This window comes from Entelurus aequoreus, linkage group LG02 (genome assembly GCF_033978785.1).
Source record: "Entelurus aequoreus isolate RoL-2023_Sb linkage group LG02, RoL_Eaeq_v1.1, whole genome shotgun sequence".
Taxonomy (NCBI): domain Eukaryota; kingdom Metazoa; phylum Chordata; class Actinopteri; order Syngnathiformes; family Syngnathidae; genus Entelurus; species Entelurus aequoreus.
The window spans coordinates 24,707,488-24,728,259 of record NC_084732.1 but is presented as its reverse complement, the minus strand read 5'-3'; the positions used below and the strand labels follow the sequence as shown (position 1 = coordinate 24,728,259).

The following is a 20,772-nucleotide window of genomic DNA, read 5'->3' as shown; positions in this document are numbered from 1 at the left end:
GCTGCATATAATTTAAAACCTTGGAAAAACATTTGTTGATTTTGTTATTTTATTTTATTTACTATTTTGATGAATCACATTATTTATTTATTCCTTTAACGAGGTATTGTAGTCATACTATGGCATTTAAAACATAGTAAAAACTGTATATACTCAGTTTATTTTACATAAGATAGTCAAATAACAATTACATTTGAATGTATTTACTTTAAAAATTATTAAAATGTTTATTTATCAAAAGAATAATGTATTGTTTTGTCAAACATCTATGGTTTTTCATGTATTTTTTTATGTTAGCTGCACTAACAACTTTATTTACTATAATAGACAATATACATAGCTGCAACTCAGTGCATTAAAATAACGTTCAAACGTTAATGTGTTCAGTAAGTAAGTATATAAAATAATGTATTCATTAATAATTGCGATTATTACAGCTAACAGTTGTTTTCTATTCAATTTGTTTTCTGAAAAAGTTTATAATTGTAAACTAAAGTATGGTGTCGCTGTATAACCAGAAAATTAAGTGTTTTGAAACAATGGAAAAACACGTACATAGTAAAATCAATACAAATATTTATTTTTAAATATCGATTTAACTGAATGATATAGTGTATCATCACACATACACTCCTGACTTAATAAACTGTAATAATCACCAATGGCAATGTATGGAGAAATGACACTGTGTCGCCATCTAGCGTCTCCAAGGTGCTACTGCTAGGGGATTACAAACATGGCAACCAGGTGGGGAATCTGCAGCGCTGGCAAGATTTGTCACGATTTTACCGTGGCCTTAAAAACTCTTCCTCCCGAAGACCACCAGGTATTTGCGGCACAAAGTGCTCACACACGAAGAGCTCGTAGTGAAGTGGGAAACTCAAAGTAGGTCGACTCGAAATTCCACTCGGTGACCTCAAGCTAAAATATCAACGCATGCTCGTCACTCAAAGCCAACCACTTTCTTTATTTACACGATCATTATCACAATACGATGCAACTCGATTATTAAAGTTGAATTTAATGTAACTTCGGTATTGCGTAATCTAAACAGTTATATGTCAAATTGTTGCCCGACTGGAGTTCAAGGTTCAAATTCCAACGTGTCGTGTTTGTTTATTTATTTATTTATTTATTCATGTACTATTTGCGTAATCTGCGGTCAATGAAAATATTGATTCTGGTTTCATATTTAATTTTTTTATTACAAAATGAAAAAAAAAAAAAAAAAAAGGCGAGTAGTAATGAAAATTAGCTGGTACCACTGCTGGAAAACAGCAAATATTTTTTTTTAAATCTGCGAAATAATTATTGTAGTATTTTTTAAACAATACAATGTGTGTTTATAAAGCTTTTGAGAAACTACAACAAGTCCACAAAAATGTGCAAAAACAATTACAAAAAAAACTTGTATATCATGTTCAACTAGACACCAGGGGCCGTACTTATCAAGCTTCTTAGAATTACTCCTAAGAAGTCTGCTAAGAGTTGACTTAAGAGTAAATAAATTCTTTGCTGAAAGCTGCACTTAAAAGTTAGTTATCAAGCGTCTTACTCACACTTTCAGCGAAGTGTAGGACTGAATCTTAAGTGTCACACTCAGAGCTGAATTAAGACATTACAATGTGCCGTAAACGGAATTTTAGGTGACGTCATTTCTGTGTCCATAGAAATGACCAATCACGGAAGGGAATCCGTTGTCTAAGAATAAATAAATATCTTGGAAATATTTAAGTGGACAATGGGAGTGTATATTTTGACAATAAACTACAAAATAATACAAAACAAACTAGTCCCCGCCGGCACTCACGCTACCGCTCCCTCTCTTCTCTCGCCCACACACTCACTGACGTCACTCACCTCACGGCCACACACATACGCTACTCTCATAACATTTTCTTTCCAATTCATTAATTAGGCAACTCATTTGAAACTGGTGTGGGTGGCTCTATATATACTAGCTCACTGCAGCCACATGCAGAAATCAACAAGGAATCGAAAAGTATTAAATCTGTGACAAAAATAATACCCCCCGCTCTGTCTAAACGATACCGTTTGATCAGCTGCTCGTCATCAAACAAATCCAGGACATCGTTCCGCTCCCTGAACGTTCGGCCACGTCTCTCTCGCCTCAGTGCCATCCCCTGCTGGCAACTCCTAACCACTTAAGACACCTCTGAAGGTCTCTTAAATATTGTGGAGAGTAGGAGTGATTCTTAGACTTAAGAACATTGATAAAAAACTTTTATTCTTAAGTTTGAGAGTAGGACTAAATTTCGCAAATTCTCAGGACTTAAGTGTAAAATGGCACTCTAAGAAGCTTGATAAGTACGGCCCCAGATGTTTTTAGACGATATAATGTATATTCATTAAGCTATTGAAAATTACAAATATGTTTGTAAAATCTGCTAAATATTTGTTTTCCCCAAATAAGAATTGTAGTGAACCAAATGGACACCAAATATATACACCCATGTATTAATTAAACAATATAACATATACACATAAAGGTATTGAAAATCAAAAACTGAATATATTACTAAAAAAAAAATCAGCAACATTTTGTTTTTCAAAATTAAAATTCGTATGTTCAACTGTCATGCTTTTTAGACATTATAATTTATTTTCATAAAGCTATTGAAAATGAATATTGTTTCTGAAAAATTTGCAGAATATTTTTTTTTCCAAAAATAATTATTGTAGCAGAACCAAATGGACACCATCTATAAGTCATGTATGTTTTTATCCGTGTCGTTTTTAGACAAATGCTAAATATTTTTCATCCCGAAAAAATACTTTAAAAATATAAATATTTCTGAAAAATCTGCAAACAATTTTTTTTCCCACGCCATATATATGTCATGTATGTTTTTTAGACAATATAATGTAAAATTCATAAAGCTACTGAAAATTAAAAATATTTCCGAAGAATCTGCTAAATATTTTCAACTCCAAAATTAGACATGTAGTAGAACCAACTGGATACCATTTACAGTATATGTCATGTGTTTTTATGTGTTGTTGTTGTTTTTAAAGACATTCAAATAACTATTAAAAATTATAAACCAAAAATATTCCTAAAAAATCAGCAAATCCCTAAATAACACTCAAATAATAAGATTTGCAAAAAAAATAAGACTTTGAAATTGGACTTGTGTAGAACCAACTGGACATCATCTATGGGTCATGTGTTTTAAGACAACATTATGTATATTAATGAAACTATTAAAGTTTAAAAAGTAAAAAAAACCTGAAGAATCTGAAAAATATGTGTTCCTAAAATAAGACTTGTAGTAGAACAAACTGGGCACCGTCTATGTGTCATGTTTTTAGACAATATGTATTTCCATAAAGCTCTTTCAAGTTATAAATCAAAAAATATTCCAAAACATTTATTTTCCCCCTAAAATAAAACTTGTAGTATATTCAACTAAGTACTGTCAATGTGCCATGTGTTATAAAGTATAAAGCTATTGAAAATTATACATATTTCTAAAAAAAAAATGTTGGCAAATTTGCCAAAAATATATATTTTCCTTCAAAATGAGACTTGCAGTAGAACCAACTGGACACCAAATATGATGGATATTTATAAAGCTATTTAAAATTACAAACAAAAAATATTCTTAAAAAAATGAGCACCATTTTTTTTTTTTTTTTTTTTTACAAAATAAGAATATAGTATGATCAACTATCCACAATCTGTGTCATGTTTTTATATATATATATATATATATATATATATATATATATATATATATATATATATATATATATATATATATATATATATATATATATATATATATATATATATATATATATTTGTTTTATATATATATACACTAGCGTTCAAAAGTTTGGGGTCACATTAAAATGTCCTTATTTTCCAATGAAGATAACTTTAAACTATTCTTAACTTTAAAGAAGTACACTCTATACATTGCTAATGTGGTAAATTACTATTCTAGCTGCAAATGTCTGGTTTTGGTTGCAATATCTACATAGGTGTATAGAGGCCCATTTCCAGCAACTATCACTCCAGTGTTCTAATGGTACAATGTGTTTGCTCATTGGCTCAGAAGCCTAATTGATGATTAGAAAACCCTTGTGCAATCATGTTTACACATCTGAAAACAGTTTAGCTCGTTACAGAAGCTACAAAACTGACCTTCATTTGAGCAGATTGAGTTTCTGGAGCATCACATTTGTGGGGTCAATTAAATGCTCAAAATGGCCAGAAAAAGAGAACTTTCATCTGAAACGCGACAGTCTATTCTTGTTCTTAGAAATGAAGGATATTCCACAAAATTGTTTGGGTGACCCCAAACTTTTGAACGGTAGTGTATGTATATTTGTTTTTTTTATTGTTGATTTTTTAAATACGACTTGTAGCAGAACCAACTGGACACCATATGTGTTGTTTTTTGTTTGCTTTTTTTAGACTTGTTTTGCTCTTTTTGGAGGGACAATAATTTTAAAATATTCATCAAATGTATTTTTTTTCAGCACAAGTCAAACTAATTTAAGTATTTTGTAAATGTTAATTTATCCATCTAGCCATCCCTTTTTTCCCGCTTGTCCCTTTCGGTTTTGTATTTCATTTTACTCACATAATTACATATTAGTGCCCTTATTAAAAAAAATATTACAGAAAATAATCAAATTAAAATATTATGTATAACTTTGATTTATATTCTTTTGCTTCCATTAATTGTATTATGTGGGTAACTAATAAATATGAATAAAATCCAGGCCGAATGGAGTGCTTGGAACTAAAAATACACAGACATAGTTTCCATACAGCCGCTGCAATATAACGCACATACTGGTGTGATGTGTGGGTGCAGTGAGTTTTTCAAAAAATTCCCTAAAATACGCATAAAGGCTATGAGGTGTGTTTTATCTAATTATTCGAAAAACTCATCGATTGATTACTCGATTACTTAAATATTGGAGCCCTGGTTGTGTCTTAACAGGTTGTTGCTGTTGCTGCCCGCAAGCTGGAGGATGCGCAGCAGTTTGCAAAAAAACACAGCATCCCTCAAGTGTACGGCAACTACGAGGAGCTGGCCAGAGATCCAAACATCGGTCAGTGTTTGCATCGCATCTGTCGAGTGGAACGGGGACAGTTGGCTTGTTTTTATGGATAAAGATCATTGGCAGGCAAGCTGTTTGTGTTTGTAGATGTTGTGTACGTTGGCACGATCCATCCCTACCATCTGAAGGCGTGTTTGCTCTTCATGGACGCCAAGAAAAACGTTCTGTGCGAGAAGCCCCTGGCCATGAACGCCAAGGAGGTGAAGGATATTCTGGCCTGTGCAAAGAGAAACAATGTCTTCCTCATGGAGGTGATTACACTTGACCTTCTTTCATCGAACATTCCTAAAAATCCATGATATTGCTCATAATAATAACAATACATTTTAACATCATACAAGGATGGATGGGTACCGGATCCGGTACTTATTCGACACCGACCAAACCCTGCCTTTTTACCAGGCAACGATTGAGGTAAAATCCCACAGTGCCACAGCCGAACTACCTCTAGGCAATGTTGGATTTTTTAATGCCAACAAAGAAATTGACTCAAACAACGCTCCGAAGTAAGTTAAGTAAGGCGCCACTTTTCCAAAAATGCGCTAGCTTGATGCTAATATGCGTTGGCTTTGCTATTGACATGCTACTGATTAGCATTAGCGACCTTACATGATTTCAACACCTGCAAAATGAGTTAATGAAAACTACAACTAAGTTGCACGTTACAGTTGCTGCGTAATTAGTACAATGCTTACAGTATTAACACTTTCTGGGATGCAACAAAAACCTAAAACACACATTATAAACTAGCCATCTAACATCTTGGACTCGCAATTGTAAACCATACCTGCAAATTATAATAAAACAAGATATACTGTAACAACTAGACAACAGTTATCATAATCAGCTCATTTTTACAAAACCCAAAACCAGTAAAGTTGACACTTTGTGTAATTCGTAAAATAAAAACAGAATACAATGATTTGCAAATCCTTTTCAACTTACATTCAATTGAATAGACTGCAAAGACAAGATGTTAATTTGAACTGAGAAACGTATTTTTTTTTTGCAAATAATCATTGACTTAGAATTTAATGGAAGAAACACATTGCAAAAAAGTTGAAACATGTTGCAGCCCTCAAATTCCAAATGAGTTAATATTTGCAAAATAACAAAGTTTACCAGTTCGGACGTTAAATATATTGTCTTTGCAGTCTATTCAATTGAATATAGGTTGAAAAGGATTTGCAAATCATTGTATTCTGTTTTTATTTACCAGTTACACAACGTGCCAACTTCACTAGTTTTGGGTTTTGTAAATGTTGCAATAAAAGTGAGATTTTATCATCAAAAACAAAAGTACAGAAAATTGGTACCGTTGAGTATCGGTATCGATTCCAAGGTACCGGGAATTGGTACCGTATCGGTTCAAATGTGAGTAGTACCGATCCCTACTAACGCTGCAACAAGTAATCGGTTAAATCGAATGCCCTAAATTCCCGACTATAAGCTGCTCCTTTTTCCTACACTTTGAACCCTGCAGCATTTTAAAAAAACGCCAACCGCACGTGCGTGCGCACACAAACACGCACACACGCTCTGAGAGACAGACAGGAACCGATGCGGCGGTATCATAAGATTAAACATACCGTATTTTCCGGCCCATATGGCGCACCGGATTATAAAGCGCACTGCCGATAAGCAGGTCTAGTCAGGTTTATTTTCATACAAAAGGCACACCGGATTATAGGGCGCATTAAAGGAGTCTACATAACATGTAATGGTGGTTCTTTGGTCAAAATGTTGCATAGATTATGTTTTACAGATCATCTTCAAGCCGCTTTCTGACAGTCGCTTCAGAATGCGCCGTTTTGTGGGTGGTCTTATATACGTGGCTCACCTTCGGCAGCATCTTTTCTCCGTCGTCTTTGTTGTGGCGGTGTAGCGTGCAAGGACGGGCGTGGAAGAAGTGTCGAAAGATGGAGCTAACTGTTTTAATGACATTCAGACTTTACTTAAATCAACGACGGAGCAGCATCTCCTCATCCGTGGCTCACTAGTGCAATAAGAACGCCGGAATTGTGTCCCTTGAAAAACAGTCCGACCGGAACTCTCTAATAACTAAAGTTCCTTGGGTGAATAATGTAAACTCACTATACCGGTATGTTTTATAAATATATGCTTTCATGGCGAGTTTACTGACAGACATAAGTAAGAACTTTACATTACTTTATATTAGAAATGGCAACAGGGGAGGATGAATGTCCCATAACAAGATAGAGAAAAGAAGAAGTTTATCAACTACGGTATCGCCGCAAATTTTCAGGACTTATGCAGATCCCAAATACACATCAACAGGTACCAGAATGTAAGAAAAGTTGCTTTTGCATAATATTGCGAAACTGCCATTTACTGGTGACACTTATCATTACACCATGTACCAAATAAAATAGCTTCAAGGTCGGTAAGTGCAACCAAAATTATTCCGTACATTAGGCGCACAGTGTTATAAGGTGCACTGTCGAGTTTTGAGAAAATGAAGGGATTTTAAGTAAGTGCGTTTTATAGTCCGAAAAATACGTTACAATCTAATAAATAGCAAACATTTTAAGAATTAATCAAAGATGAAATTCTACACTTTGAGTCTGTTAGAGTGCTAAAACTGCCAAGAGTTAATCAATGATCAATAGACCAGTGTGCAGCTTTCTCAACATCACAAAATGCTTATTTTCTTTTTGAGGAAGTCAGATTTTGTGATTTGTTGTTTGATTTAATTGCAGCTATTTGAACTGTTTTTGAAATACATAAACACGGTCACTTTACCATTCCTTTCTTTTAAAAGGACAACACTTTATTTGTAATTTAAACTTTTGTAAAAGCCGAATGAGCAGCACGTTTACAATAGAAATAAATATTTATGAAGGATTTAGTCATCTTTGTTTGTAGTAAGCACATGCCTAAAATAACTGGAGCTGCATTTAGAAGTCGATGTAAAAATTAGATCCATTAAATATGTACGCTTTGTAATGTGATTAGTCGACTACTTGTTAAGATCATCGTTGACCAATTAACTATCAAAATAATCGTTTGTTGCAGCCTTAATTTATATATATATATATATATATATATATATATATATATATATATATATATATATATATATATATATATATATATATATATATATATATATATATATATATATATATATATATATATATTAGGGCTGCAACTAACAACTAATTTGATAATCGATCTATCTGTCGATTATTACTTCGATTGATCGATTAATAATCGGATAAAAGAGACAAACTACATTTCTATCCTTTCCAGTATTTTATTGAAAAAAAACAGCATACTGGCACCATACTTATTTTTATTATTGTTTCTCAGCTGTTTGTAAATGTTGCAGTTTATAAATAAAGGTTTATTTTTAAAAAAAGTAGCCTCTGCGCATGCGCATAGCATAGATCCAACAAATCAATGACTAAATTAATCGCCAACTATTTTTATAATTGATTTAATCGATTAATTGTTGCAGCCCTAATATATTTATATATATATATATATATATATATATATATATATATATATATATATATATATATATATATATATATATATATATATACAGTATATACATAGATACACAAATATGTAAATACATATATATATATATATGTATATATATATATATATATATATATATATATATATATATATATATATATATATATATATATATATATATATATATATATACATACACACACATAGATACACACATATGTAAATACATATATATATATATACATATATTTTAGTATATATGTATATACATATGTAAATATGTATTTACATGTGTATATCTATATATATGTATGTATGTATTTACATATGTGTGTATCTATGTATATTTCTATATACAGTATATAAATATGCGTATATCTATGTACATATATGTGTATATATGTGTGTATGTATATATACACTACCGTTCAAAAGTTTGGGGTCACCCAAACAATTTTGTGGAATAGCCTTCATTTCTAAGAACAAGAATAGACTGTCGAGTTTCAGATGAAAGTTCTCTTTTTCTGGCCATTTTGAGCGTTTAATTGACCCCACAAATGTGATGCTCCAGAAACTCAATCTGCTCAAAGGAAGGTCAGTTTTGTAGCTTCTGTAACGAGCTAAACTGTTTTCAGATGTGTGAACATGATTGCACAAGGGTTTTCTAATCATCAATTAGCCTTCTGAGCCAATGAGCAAACACATTGTACCATTAGAACACTGGAGTGATAGTTGCTGGAAATGGGCCTCTATACACCTATGTAGATATTGCACCAAAAACCAGACATTTGCAGCTAGAATAGTCATTTACCACATTAGTAATGTATAGAGTGTATTTCTTTAAAGTTAATACTAGTTTAAAGTTATCTTCATTGAAAAGTACAGTGCTTTTCCTTCAAAAATAAGGACATTTCAATGTGACCCCAAACTTTTGAACGGTAGTATATATATATATATATATATATATATATATATATATATATATATATATATATATATATATATATATATATATATATATATATATATATATATATATATATATATATATATATGTGTGTGTGTGTATATACTGTATAAATGTGTACATATGTATGGTATTGTGTATGTATGTATATATGTATTATATGTATATACATGTATATGTATATACGTATATATGTACATATTTATATATATATATATATATATATATATATATAATGTGTGTGTGCATATTTATATATATACATTTTATAGTAATATAATGGATGTATAATAATAATTAATATAACTGGATATTAAGAGTATGTGAAAGTTGACTTCTACCTTGTTTACTTCCGTGACAATCTCCTAAAAGTTTTGTAATAAGTCAGAAATATAAAGTAGCTAAAATACATCAAACATGGATAAGTGTGGTGGGAGTGATTTGCATTTTCTCAGCATGCATAGTAGTAGATTTAAATAGGTGTACATTTGAAAAATATGTAGTGCATGGATGTTTTTTTATAATACCCACAAAGTTCAGTGAGCAGGTTACGTTATTTGTGATGTGTGTTGACTTTTTGTGTTTGTTGTAGTTTTTTGCGCCATGAGTGGGATAGGTTGCTTGAATTGAGTCATAAAATTGATGCTTTGCTGTGTACAAATTTCAATTCATGGTCATTGGGCAACTTTGCTCACGCTGTCGCCCAGATGGCATTAAAGATGTAGTAATTGGACTGGCAGATATTTAAAATTAAAGTAGAGGCGGGCCATGACGCTTTTGTAAACTTGGCCAAAATGAAGAAGTTGGCGGGCCACACTAGGTTTGGACCCCCTTTCATATACAGTAAATACATAATGTTACAGATGTAGGAGCAGCAAGTTTGATAATAGGCTAACCTGATTTTGCTGTTAAATTATAAATTATGCCTTTAATTACAACGTACTTGAAATATAGCTACGCTAATGTAGCGTCTTTGTACCTCTTGTCCCAGTCCTTAATGCTATGTTGACATGTATTACACATATAATGTTCTAGGCCGTGTGGACCAGATTCTTCCCGGCCTCAGCGGAGATCCGCCGGCTGCTGGCGGAAGGCGAGCTGGGCGAGGTGAAGATGGTGAGGTCCGAGTTTGGCGTTCCGGTGATTCATATACCGAGATCCATGAACAAGGAGCTTGGCGGAGGTGCGATGCTAGACCTCGGCATCTACTGCCTGCAGTTCGCCCTCATGGTGTACGGCGGAGAGAGACCCCAGAGTGTTCAGGCCATGGGCGTCTGTGCAGAGACTGGTACTGAAAACTTGGTTGTAGTTGTGAAATATTTGACGGTGTATTCACAGTGTTTGTGTTTTAGGGGTGGATGAGACTGTGGCGGTCACTTTGAAGTTCTCTAACGGCAGGTTGGCGGTATTCACGTGCTCCTCGGGGCTGCAGCTCCGCAATGACGCCTTTATCGTGGGCACCAAAGGCAACATCAGGGTAGGCTGTCACTCAAGTTTAAACTTGCATGCACCAACATCCTGCTTGCTCTACTAACAGGAAAGTAGCGTATTACGGGAACTCGGGCTGGGCGATATGGCAATTTTTATTTTATTTTTTAATTAACATTTTCCGTAGTCATTAATATCAGCATTTTTTATACAGGTGGAACTCAAACATTTAGAATTTTGTGCAAAAAGTATATTCGTGTCAGGAATTCAACCTCAAATGTGAAACTAATATCTGTTATAAACTCATTACATGCAAAGTGAAATATGTCAAGCCTTTATTTGTTGTAATTTTAATGATCGTGGCTTACAGCAGTGGTTCTCAAAGGTTTTTCACCAAGTTTCACCTCAGAAAACACTTGGCTCTCCAAGTATCACCATAATGACCAACATTAAAATAGGCCTAAATATTCATGAAAAAAGGCAGACGTTTTATTTAACAAGTATACTTAATATTTTGGCCACTGTATCATAACACACAGTTTGAACAGCTGAAGTTTTGCTGGCCCGCAACATGTTGTTGAAAAAAAAAAAAACGGTAAAAATGTATGAAAAACATATGATGTAATGGGAAAAAAAGCTGAAAATTTGATATAAAATTTGAAGAGTGTAAGTATGCATGAGATATTTTGACATTTAAAAAAAATGCTACAAACAGACATTATATATCACAATTTAGTGCCATGTTTGTGTTATAAATTACAAATTGTATTATTATAATTTCATTTTGTTGAACTTTTTCTTACATTTTAATTTTTGTTTTTTTACGACGATATGTTGCAGGCCAACAACACTTAAGCTGCTGTCCGCGAATGGTCCTCTGGCCGTCCTTTGGACACCCGTAAAATAACTAATAATAGGACACTTTGTCACCTATAACACAAAGCTGACATTAAATGATAAATGATAAATGGGTTATACTTGTATAGCGCTTTTCTACCTTCAAGGTACTCAAAGCGCTTTGACAGTATTTCCACATTCACCCATTCACACACATATTCACACACTGATGGCGGGAGCTGCCATGCAAGGCGCTAACCAGCAGCCATCAGGAGCAAGGGTGAAGTGTCTTGCCCAAGGACACAACAGACATGACTAGGATGGTAGAAGGTGGGAATTGAACCCCAGTAACCAGCAACCCTCCGATTGCTGGCACGGCCACTCTACCAACTTCGCCACGCCGCCCCAATTACATACTAAAGGGGCGGCGTGGCTCGGTTGGTACAGCAGTCGTGCAGGCAACTTGAGTGTTTCAGGTTCGATCCCCGCTTCCCCCATCCTAAGGGGGGGGGGTGTATATTGCAGCCCGGAAGAGTTAGGGCTGCATGGGATTCTAGGTATTTGTTCTGTTGTGTTTATGTTGTGTTACGGTGCAGATGTTCTCCCGAAATGTATTTGTCATTCTTGTTTGGTGTGGGTTCACAGTGTGGTGTATATTTCTAACAGTGTTAAAGTTATTTATATGGGCACCATCAGTGTAACCTGTATCTCTGTTGATCAAGTATGCATTGCATTCACGTGTGTGTGCTTACAGAAGCCGCACATATTATGTGACTGGGCCGGCACGTTGTTAGAATGGATGGAAAGCGGACATGACGACAGCTCGTAGAGAACGTTAAAGGCCTTAAGGCACGCCCCCAAGACTGTGGTCCGGTTGGACTACGAGATATAATGACTGATGAACAACTTCGTTCGATAATGAAGGTTGCCTCAGCTCAAAAAGCCTGATCCCCGACATTAATGAACTAGCATCCAAGAAAAGATGTCAGGTATCTGGCTTGGGCTCATCAGATTAGATCAGTGTGTTGCAAACTGAGCAGTTTAAAGTCCAGAATGGTTGGTTTATTCATTGTTATTTTATTTTCAAATTTATTAGCCTGTGGAAAAAGTTAATCTTGATATTTACCTCAGAAGGCTGCAAATAGAAAAGAGGCATTCAATTTTTATTTAAATTGTATTTGATATGCCATTGACATTTTTTAATTATTATTATTATTATTATTATTTGAAACTCGATTTTGCATGTCACTATAAAGTTATATAAGCCTTGCTTGTTCAATATTCAATGCAAAACTTGTTTGGGTCCCTATTAAAAGGTTAATTTGTTCAACCTTGGCCCGCGGCTTTGTTCAGTTTTAAATTTTGGCCCACTCTGTATTTGAGTTTGACACCCCTGCTCTAGAGAAAAGCTCTATATAAATATAATTCACTTCACTTGGTCTTAAAATTATGTAATGTCTATTTTCAGCTTTTTTTTTTTTTTACAAAATATCAAAATGGCCCCTGCATACTTTGACTTTCCCTTAGTGAAAAGAGTTTGAACACCCCTGCACTAGATGGAGCCCACTTTCAGAATCACTTGTTTACAGTTTTCGAAAACACCACATTTTCTGACATTTTCAATTTGAGGTTTTCATAAGGTGTAAGCCACAATTATCAAAATGATATCAAAATAAAGCTTGAAATATCTGGAGTTGCATCTTATGACCCTATGTAACATGTTAGTTTCACCTTGTAAATCTAAGGAGTAATTGCTGGAGTAAACAAACTTTTGCACGATATTCAAATTTTTGGAGTTTCACCTGTATTGTTTTGCACCTAAATAAAAATATATCTGCTTTTGACTCCGCTTTGCATGATTCTGATCTTGATGAGATTGTGGGAGATGCCACTCGTAAACACGTCGTGTGTGCGGGAAAAATTTAACCTTCACAGTTCTATCTTATGATATACCGGTACTTTAATAATCATGTAATACTTAGCAAGCAGAAATATAATGGGATGATCAATATACAGATGTCATATAGTATATGTGTATGCTAGCAATATGCGTAGTTAGTAGGGGTGCTAAAAAAATGGATTCACATCTGAATCATGATTCTTATTTATTCTGACTCTAAATCGAACACATATTGTTCAAAAGCTGATTAGAAATAAATACAATTAAAAAATAATCTATTTTAAAGACTTTTTTGAGGTCAACTACACACTTTTATTTGCTGCATATGTCATACGTCAGCAGCCAAGAGGAGCTTCAGTAACTTGTAACCGAGTTTTTGTTTTGGTTTCTATACTAAATAATACATTGAAATTCTTAATAGAATTGTCACCCCAAAAACCGAAATCAAATCGTGAGTTGTTGTTCGATTCCCACCCCTACATAGCATTAAAAATAAGAAATTCCTTCCAACCTGCTAGTTTTAAAGCATCTGTACTAAATAAACTAGGTTAGTTCAAAATGTGAATAACATCCTGAGTAAACAACAAAGCAAATTCAATAAGATACATATTAAAAATATATATCCAAGTATAATTGTGTATAATTACTTCAATTGTATTTGTTGTTGCATAGATTCCCGTCCACATGTGGTGCCCCACAACCATGGAGGTGAACGGGAAGGAGATCCTCTACACTCTTCCTGAACCATGCATGCCCCTCAACTTCCTCAACAGCACAGGAATGCGCTACGAAGCAGAGGAAGTCCGACAGTGTTTGCTCAAAGGTACCCTAAAAAGCTTATACTTGGACTGTATTATTGTCTCCTTGGGGAACTCTTGTAGACAGATTCATACATCCATAGGGGCCGTTGACACGAGAACTGTTTTTTTTTTCTATTACCGAGTACAAAAAAAAACAGTGTGTTAACTTGTTTAATATTGTTGGGCAATACAGTACCTGAATTTGGACATTCCTATTACGTATTTGTGGGTGTCAAGCTCAGGCTTGTGTTTATTAAAAGTAAAACCTTTTCACTTCCAATAGGATATTAGAGCCTTGAGTATTGGCTGATACTGAGATTGACCTGATCGATATCAGTAGGGTTTATACATACTTGTATTATTTTGTAGTGTGGGATGTTAGGAAGGGCTTGATCAAGTGAAATTAGTCAAACAGAGAACAATGGTCGGTATGAAAGACACTAACCTATTTATTTTTAACCATCGGGAATGGACTTTGGAGATGTGACGTTCGCAAACAAGTCTTTTGAACGGCTCTTTTAAGTTAAAGGGGAACTGCACCTTTTTAAAATGTTGCCTATCATTCACAATCATGAGAGGCAAGAACACATACCGGTATGTCTTTTCTTAGGATTTTAAAGACGATAAAAAACAATTGCAAGATGTGGCGAATGGGAGTCACCATTGTAGCCTCAAAGCCCTCTAAAACAACTTCAAAACCCTCCATTAACGTTTTATATACACATACTGCAAGTCTATAAATATTAAATATAGTAAAAGACACGTTCATAACAATATGTAATATGTACAATATTTACCGTATTTTAGTCATTTTAATCATTGCCGGAACTAATTTCCTTAGCGCATTTATTTCTGTTCCCATAGTAACACATTTCCTACTTCCGGCAACAAACGTGTGTGTTTTCTAATCATGGCAGACTTGGTAACAGACAAAGAAGACGGCTATTTTTAGAAAGATACATGGATTATACTTGTATAGCGCTTTTCCACCTTAAAGGTACTCCAAGCACATTGACAATATTTCCACATTCACACACTGATTGAATACACCATGAATTGATTACGTGGACCCCGACTTAAACAAGTTGAAAAACGTATTCAGGTGTTACCATTTAGTGGTCAATTGTACGGAATATGTACTGTACTGTGCAATCTACTAATAAAAGTTTCAATCAATCAATCAATCAAATCTGCCATGTCAGGTCCTAACCGCGACTCATCGAGCAAGGGTGAAGTTTCTTTCCCAAGGAAAGGGATGGCACCAGTTGCGATCGATTGATAATTTATACAGTAATATGATTGTTCATGTTTTTCAGTAAGTACAGATTGCTGTCCCATCGCATTTTGTTGTGCATTACAAACTCAAAAGCCATTCAGCTTTTGACACAAGAAGCTATCTTACGCTTAATACCGTAGCATACCGTCACAAGGCGATGTGTTACTACGCTGGAAAAACGCTTTTACAATAACAATGTTGTGCCGCTTATGCTTAAAATGATCGAAATGCGTACATTTTAAATGTTAATATAAATGTACCTGTTACTACATTACATATATACTTGCATCATGTATCATAAATGGCTTTTATAGGCAGAATTGGGCAACTCCCATAGGCTCCATTGTAAGCTAACTTTTGATCGCAATTATTTAATATTTAGAATGGGGGGGAAAAAAGAAAAAAAACATTAATCGTCATGTCTTTCATAATGATTGTGAACGAAACGCAATATTCCAAAAAAGGGCAGTTCCCCTTTAAGGAATGTTTACATGAAAAACACTTTCAAAAAATGAAATTATAGCCAATATCCAAAGACGTGATATTTGTGCAAATTTAAATTACATTTTATAACTGCTACCAGTCATTGTTTCCTTTTTAAAAAACACAGTCAGTGAAAAAACAAACTATAACAAAGAGAGAGTCTTGGTAGCTAGCAGACTTAACATCTTTTTCACCAGCATAGCCGCAACTCTTGTCAACAAGCTGTCCCACCACTCTGGTCGCTTTGGTGTAGAACACATTAAAGCCTTCTACAAAAGCTAGGAGTATCCAACGATGGTTTCAAATTAGAAATGGTCACAGCTGATGAGGTGTTTAAAAAATTGAGCGCGCTCCATCCTAACAAGGCCACCAGCCTTGATAATATTCCCTCCAGATTCCTCAGGGACTCTGCCTCCATCATTGCCCCGATCATCACTCACATAATAAACCTATCAATTACACAAGGCCAAGTACCAAAAGATTTTAAGATAGCAAGAGTAACTCCCCTCTTTAAAAAAGGAAGCAAATTGGAACCTGGCAACTACCGACCTGTTTTCTATTCTCAGTTCCATTTCGAAAGTAATGGAGAAAATAGTTTATGAACAGGTCGATAGTTAACTTGCCACTAATAAACTCATGTACAAATTCCAATCCGGCTTCAGAACTAACCACTCCACTGACACATGCCTTCTCTATCTGACCCGACCACATCAAACATGAGGTGGGACGCGGGCAAATACTGCGGCATGGTCATGCTGGACCTTCAGAAGGCCTTTGACACCGTTAACCACGCTATACTGTTGGATAAGCTCAGAGCAATCGGATTTAACAAAACCTCATGGAGCTGGATGCAATCTTACTTGGAGGGGAGGGAGCAGGTGGTGGAGGTGAACGGCACCGTGTCCCCCCCCCCCCCCCCCCCCCCCCCCTCTCTCTCTCTCTGTGAGCTGTGGAGTCCCCCAAGGCAGTATATTGGGACCTTTACTGTTCCTAATATACATAAACGACATGTCATCGGCATGCGATTGTGAATTGTTTTTTGTTTGCGGATGACTCTGCCCTGCTGGTATCCGGCAAGGACAAGTCACAGGTGGAGAAAATCCTCAGTGCTGAGCTCTGTAAAACTTGCACCTGGCTCGCTGACAACAAGCTATCCATACACTTGGGTAAAAACAGAATCCATCCTGTTTGGGTCCCACATCAACCTTAAGAAAGTCAATCACTTCACCATAAAAGTGGGTGACATTGTTATCACCAGGAAAGATGAGGTCACCTACCTAGGTTCCATTCTAGAGGCTAACCTTTCCTGTGATAAAATGGCAACCAAGGTAATCAGAAAGGTTAACCAACAAACGAGATTTCTCTACAGAATCTCCTCTCTGGTCAACAAAAGCACCATGAGGATTCTGGCGGGAACTCTCGTTCAACCCTTTTTCGATTACGCATGCACCTCCTGGTACCCTAGCACCTCCAAAACCCTCAAATCTAAACTCCAAACATCTCAGAACAAGCTAGTCAGGTTACTTCTAGACCTCCACCCCAGATCCCACCTCACTCCTACCCACTTCTCTAAAGTGGGCTGGCTCAAGGTGGAGGACAGAGTTAAACAACTTGCACTGAGCCTAGTCTATAAAATCCACTACACCTCCCTGATACCGAAGTACATGTCAAACTACTTCCTTAACGTAAATGACCGCCATAACCACAACACCAGGGGGAGCTCCACTAACCACGTTAAACCCAGATTCCGAACTAACAAAGGTCTTAACTCATTCTCTTTCTATACCACATCAATGTGGAATGCGCTCCCAACAGGTATAAAAGAAAGGGCATCTCTATCCTCCTTCAAAACCGCAATAAAAGTTCACCTCCAGGCAGCTACAACTCTAAACTAACACCCTACCCGGATTGCTAATAATCAAATGTAAACAATCAAATGCAGATACTTTTTCTTATGCCTTCTGATCTCTTTCTCTCTCTCTCTCTCTCTCTCTCTCTCTCTATGTCCACTACTTGCTGTCCATATGCTACCCCCCCCGCACCCCTGATTGTAAATAATGTAAATAATTAAATGTGATTATCTTGTGTGATGACTGTATTATGATGATAGTATATATGATAGTATATGTATATATCTGTATCATGAATCAATTTAAGTGGACCCCGACTTAAACAAGTTGAAAAACTTATTCGGGTGTTACCATTTAGTGGTCAATTGTACGGAATATGTACTTCACTGTGCAACCTACTAATAAAAGTCTCAATCAATCAATCTTTTGAACGGCTCTTTGAAAGAAATGGCTCCTTAGGATCCGACTCCCCTTCAAAGAGCCATAAATCCCATCGCCAATGGACTTATGTTGACTTAAAGTTGAAGTGAAATAGTAATTGTTTTTTGTCGAAACCTGGTATAATGCTCAGACGTTTGTTACTGGGTACTTTCTGCTGTGAGACTTTGTATCTTTTAGTAATGTGCAAGTGTATGTTATTTGATACTTGTTTGTATTGCCAATGTTGTGTTTTGGGGAACTAAGGACACTTAGTGTGTATGTCTAGCTTGTGTGCTTAGCTGTTGTGTAGCTGCCAGATTGTAGTAGTTTACAGCTTACCATGTTTAACCTTTGTAAATGACTACACTAAAATAGAAGCCCAATCTTGTGTACTTAATGGAGGACATTTAGATGTTAAATGGCTTTTCAGCTGTGCACAAGTAAACACGCTGACTCCTTGCAGGTTTAAAAGAGAGTCCAGTGATGTCTCATGCCGACTCTCTTCTGCTGGCTGAAGTGGAAGACGAAGTGCGCAAGCAGGTGGGCGTGGTCTACAACCAGGACCGCAGCTAGCTGTACAACTAAGGCAAAGGAGCAGATTCATCACCACGTGCTATGTTTTTTTTTATTGATATGAAAGTGATACATTTACCCTAGAAATCACAAATATTTTTTACAACAGGGATTGTTTTCTTAAATAGTCAAATAAAGCATTTTTCTTAAGACTTTTAGCTTCCTATCACTTCCACACAAACAGAATATACATTTTTATTTGTTTGACCAAAATTTATGAAAAGGACAAAATATGAGGACCACTTCAGTATGATGATTTGAACAATTTCCCTTGTGGATCAATAAAGTTTGTCTAAGTCTATTTTTTGCAAATGCAGGAGTCTTGTCAGCACTATGGTAACTCATTTGAGTCAGTGTACCTGGGTTTCTCAGCTGTGGACATAGCATCTGGATTCACTCAAATTTTTATTTAACACTTTTTTTTTTGTTTGTTTGTTTGTATTCATATTACCGACTCAGTGGCCTAGTGGTTAGAGTGTCCGCCCTGAGATCGGTAGGTTGTGAGTTCAAACCCCGGCCGAGTCATACCAGAGACTATAAAAATGGGACCCATTACCTCCCTGCTCAGCATCAAAGGTTGGAATTGGGGGTTAAATCACCAAAAATTATTCCCGGGCATGGCCACCGCTGCTGCTCACTGCTCCCCTCACCTCCAAGGGAGTGATCAAGGGTGATGGGTCAAATGCAGAGAATAATTTCGCCACACCTAGTGTGTGTGTGACTATCATTGGTACTTTAACTTTAACTTAACTTATTTATAGTATGACCTTTTTTTTTTATTCTAGTTTTATTTACACTTTATATGAGTGTGAAAGGGGCAGCACGGTGGCAGAGGGGTTAGTGCGTCTGCCTCACAATATGAAGGTCCTGAGTAGTCGTGAGTTCAATCCCGGCCTCAGGATCTTTCTGTGTGGAGTTTGCATGTTCTCCCCGTGGCTGCGTGGGTTCCCTCCGGGTACTCCGGCTTCCTCCCACCTCCAAAGACATGCACCTGGGGATAAGTTGATTGGCAACACTAAATTGGCCCTAGTGTGTGAATATGAGTGTGAATGTTGTCTGTCTATCTGTGATGGCCCTGCGATGAGGTGGCGACTTGTCCAGGGTGTACCCCGCCTTCCGCCCGATTGTAGCTGAGATAGGCTCCAGCGCCCCCCGCGACCCCGAAGGGAATAAGCGGTAGAAAATGGATGGATGAGTGTGAAAGGCCTACTGAAACCCACTACTACCGACCACGCAGTCTGATAGTTTATATATCAATGATGAAATCTTAACATTATAACACATGCCAATACGGCCGGGTTAACTTATAAAGTGACATTTTAAATTTGCCGCTAAACTTCCGGTTCGAAACGCCTCTGAGGATGACGTATGCGCGTGACGTAGACCGGCGAACACGGGTATGCCTTCCACATTGAAGCCAATACGAAAAAGCTCTGTTTTCATTTCATAATTCCACAGTATTCTGGACATCTGTGTTCGTGAATCTGTTGCAATCATGTCCATTGCATTATGGAGAAGGAAGCTGAGCAAGCAAAGAAGAAAGTTGTCGGTGCGAAATGGACGTATTTTTCGAACATAGTCAGCAACAACAGTACACAGCCGGCGCTTCTTTGTTTACATTCCCGAAA

At 36.0% G+C, this 20,772-nt stretch overlaps 1 protein-coding gene across 1 annotated transcript; it reads left to right on the top strand.

Annotated features, from left to right (window-relative positions):
• The first annotated feature begins 683 nt into the window (after positions 1-683).
• Positions 684-19,296, top strand: dhdh.2 (dihydrodiol dehydrogenase, tandem duplicate 2). Its single transcript, XM_062067005.1, has 7 exons — positions 684-826; positions 4,980-5,091; positions 5,188-5,351; positions 10,613-10,865; positions 10,930-11,054; positions 14,415-14,565; positions 19,035-19,296. The coding sequence occupies exons 1-7, from the start codon at positions 737-739 to the stop codon at positions 19,142-19,144; spliced, it is 1,005 nt and encodes a 334-aa protein (XP_061922989.1). The 5' UTR covers positions 684-736; the 3' UTR covers positions 19,145-19,296.
• The last annotated feature ends 1,476 nt before the right edge of the window (positions 19,297-20,772 follow it).

What these genes read in the sequence shown, in the direction of transcription:
- dhdh.2 (XM_062067005.1), top strand. Translation starts at nt 737, where the DNA reads ATGGCAACCAGGTGGGGAATCTGCAGCGCTGGCAAGATTTGTCACGAT. An exon ending in GGCCAGAGATCCAAACATCG is followed by an intron (nt 5,092 to 5,187) that starts GTCAGTGTTTGC and finishes TTGTGTTTGTAG; the next exon opens with ATGTTGTGTACGTTGGCACG. An exon ending in GCACCAAAGGCAACATCAGG is followed by an intron (nt 11,055 to 14,414) that starts GTAGGCTGTCAC and finishes GTTGTTGCATAG; the next exon opens with ATTCCCGTCCACATGTGGTG.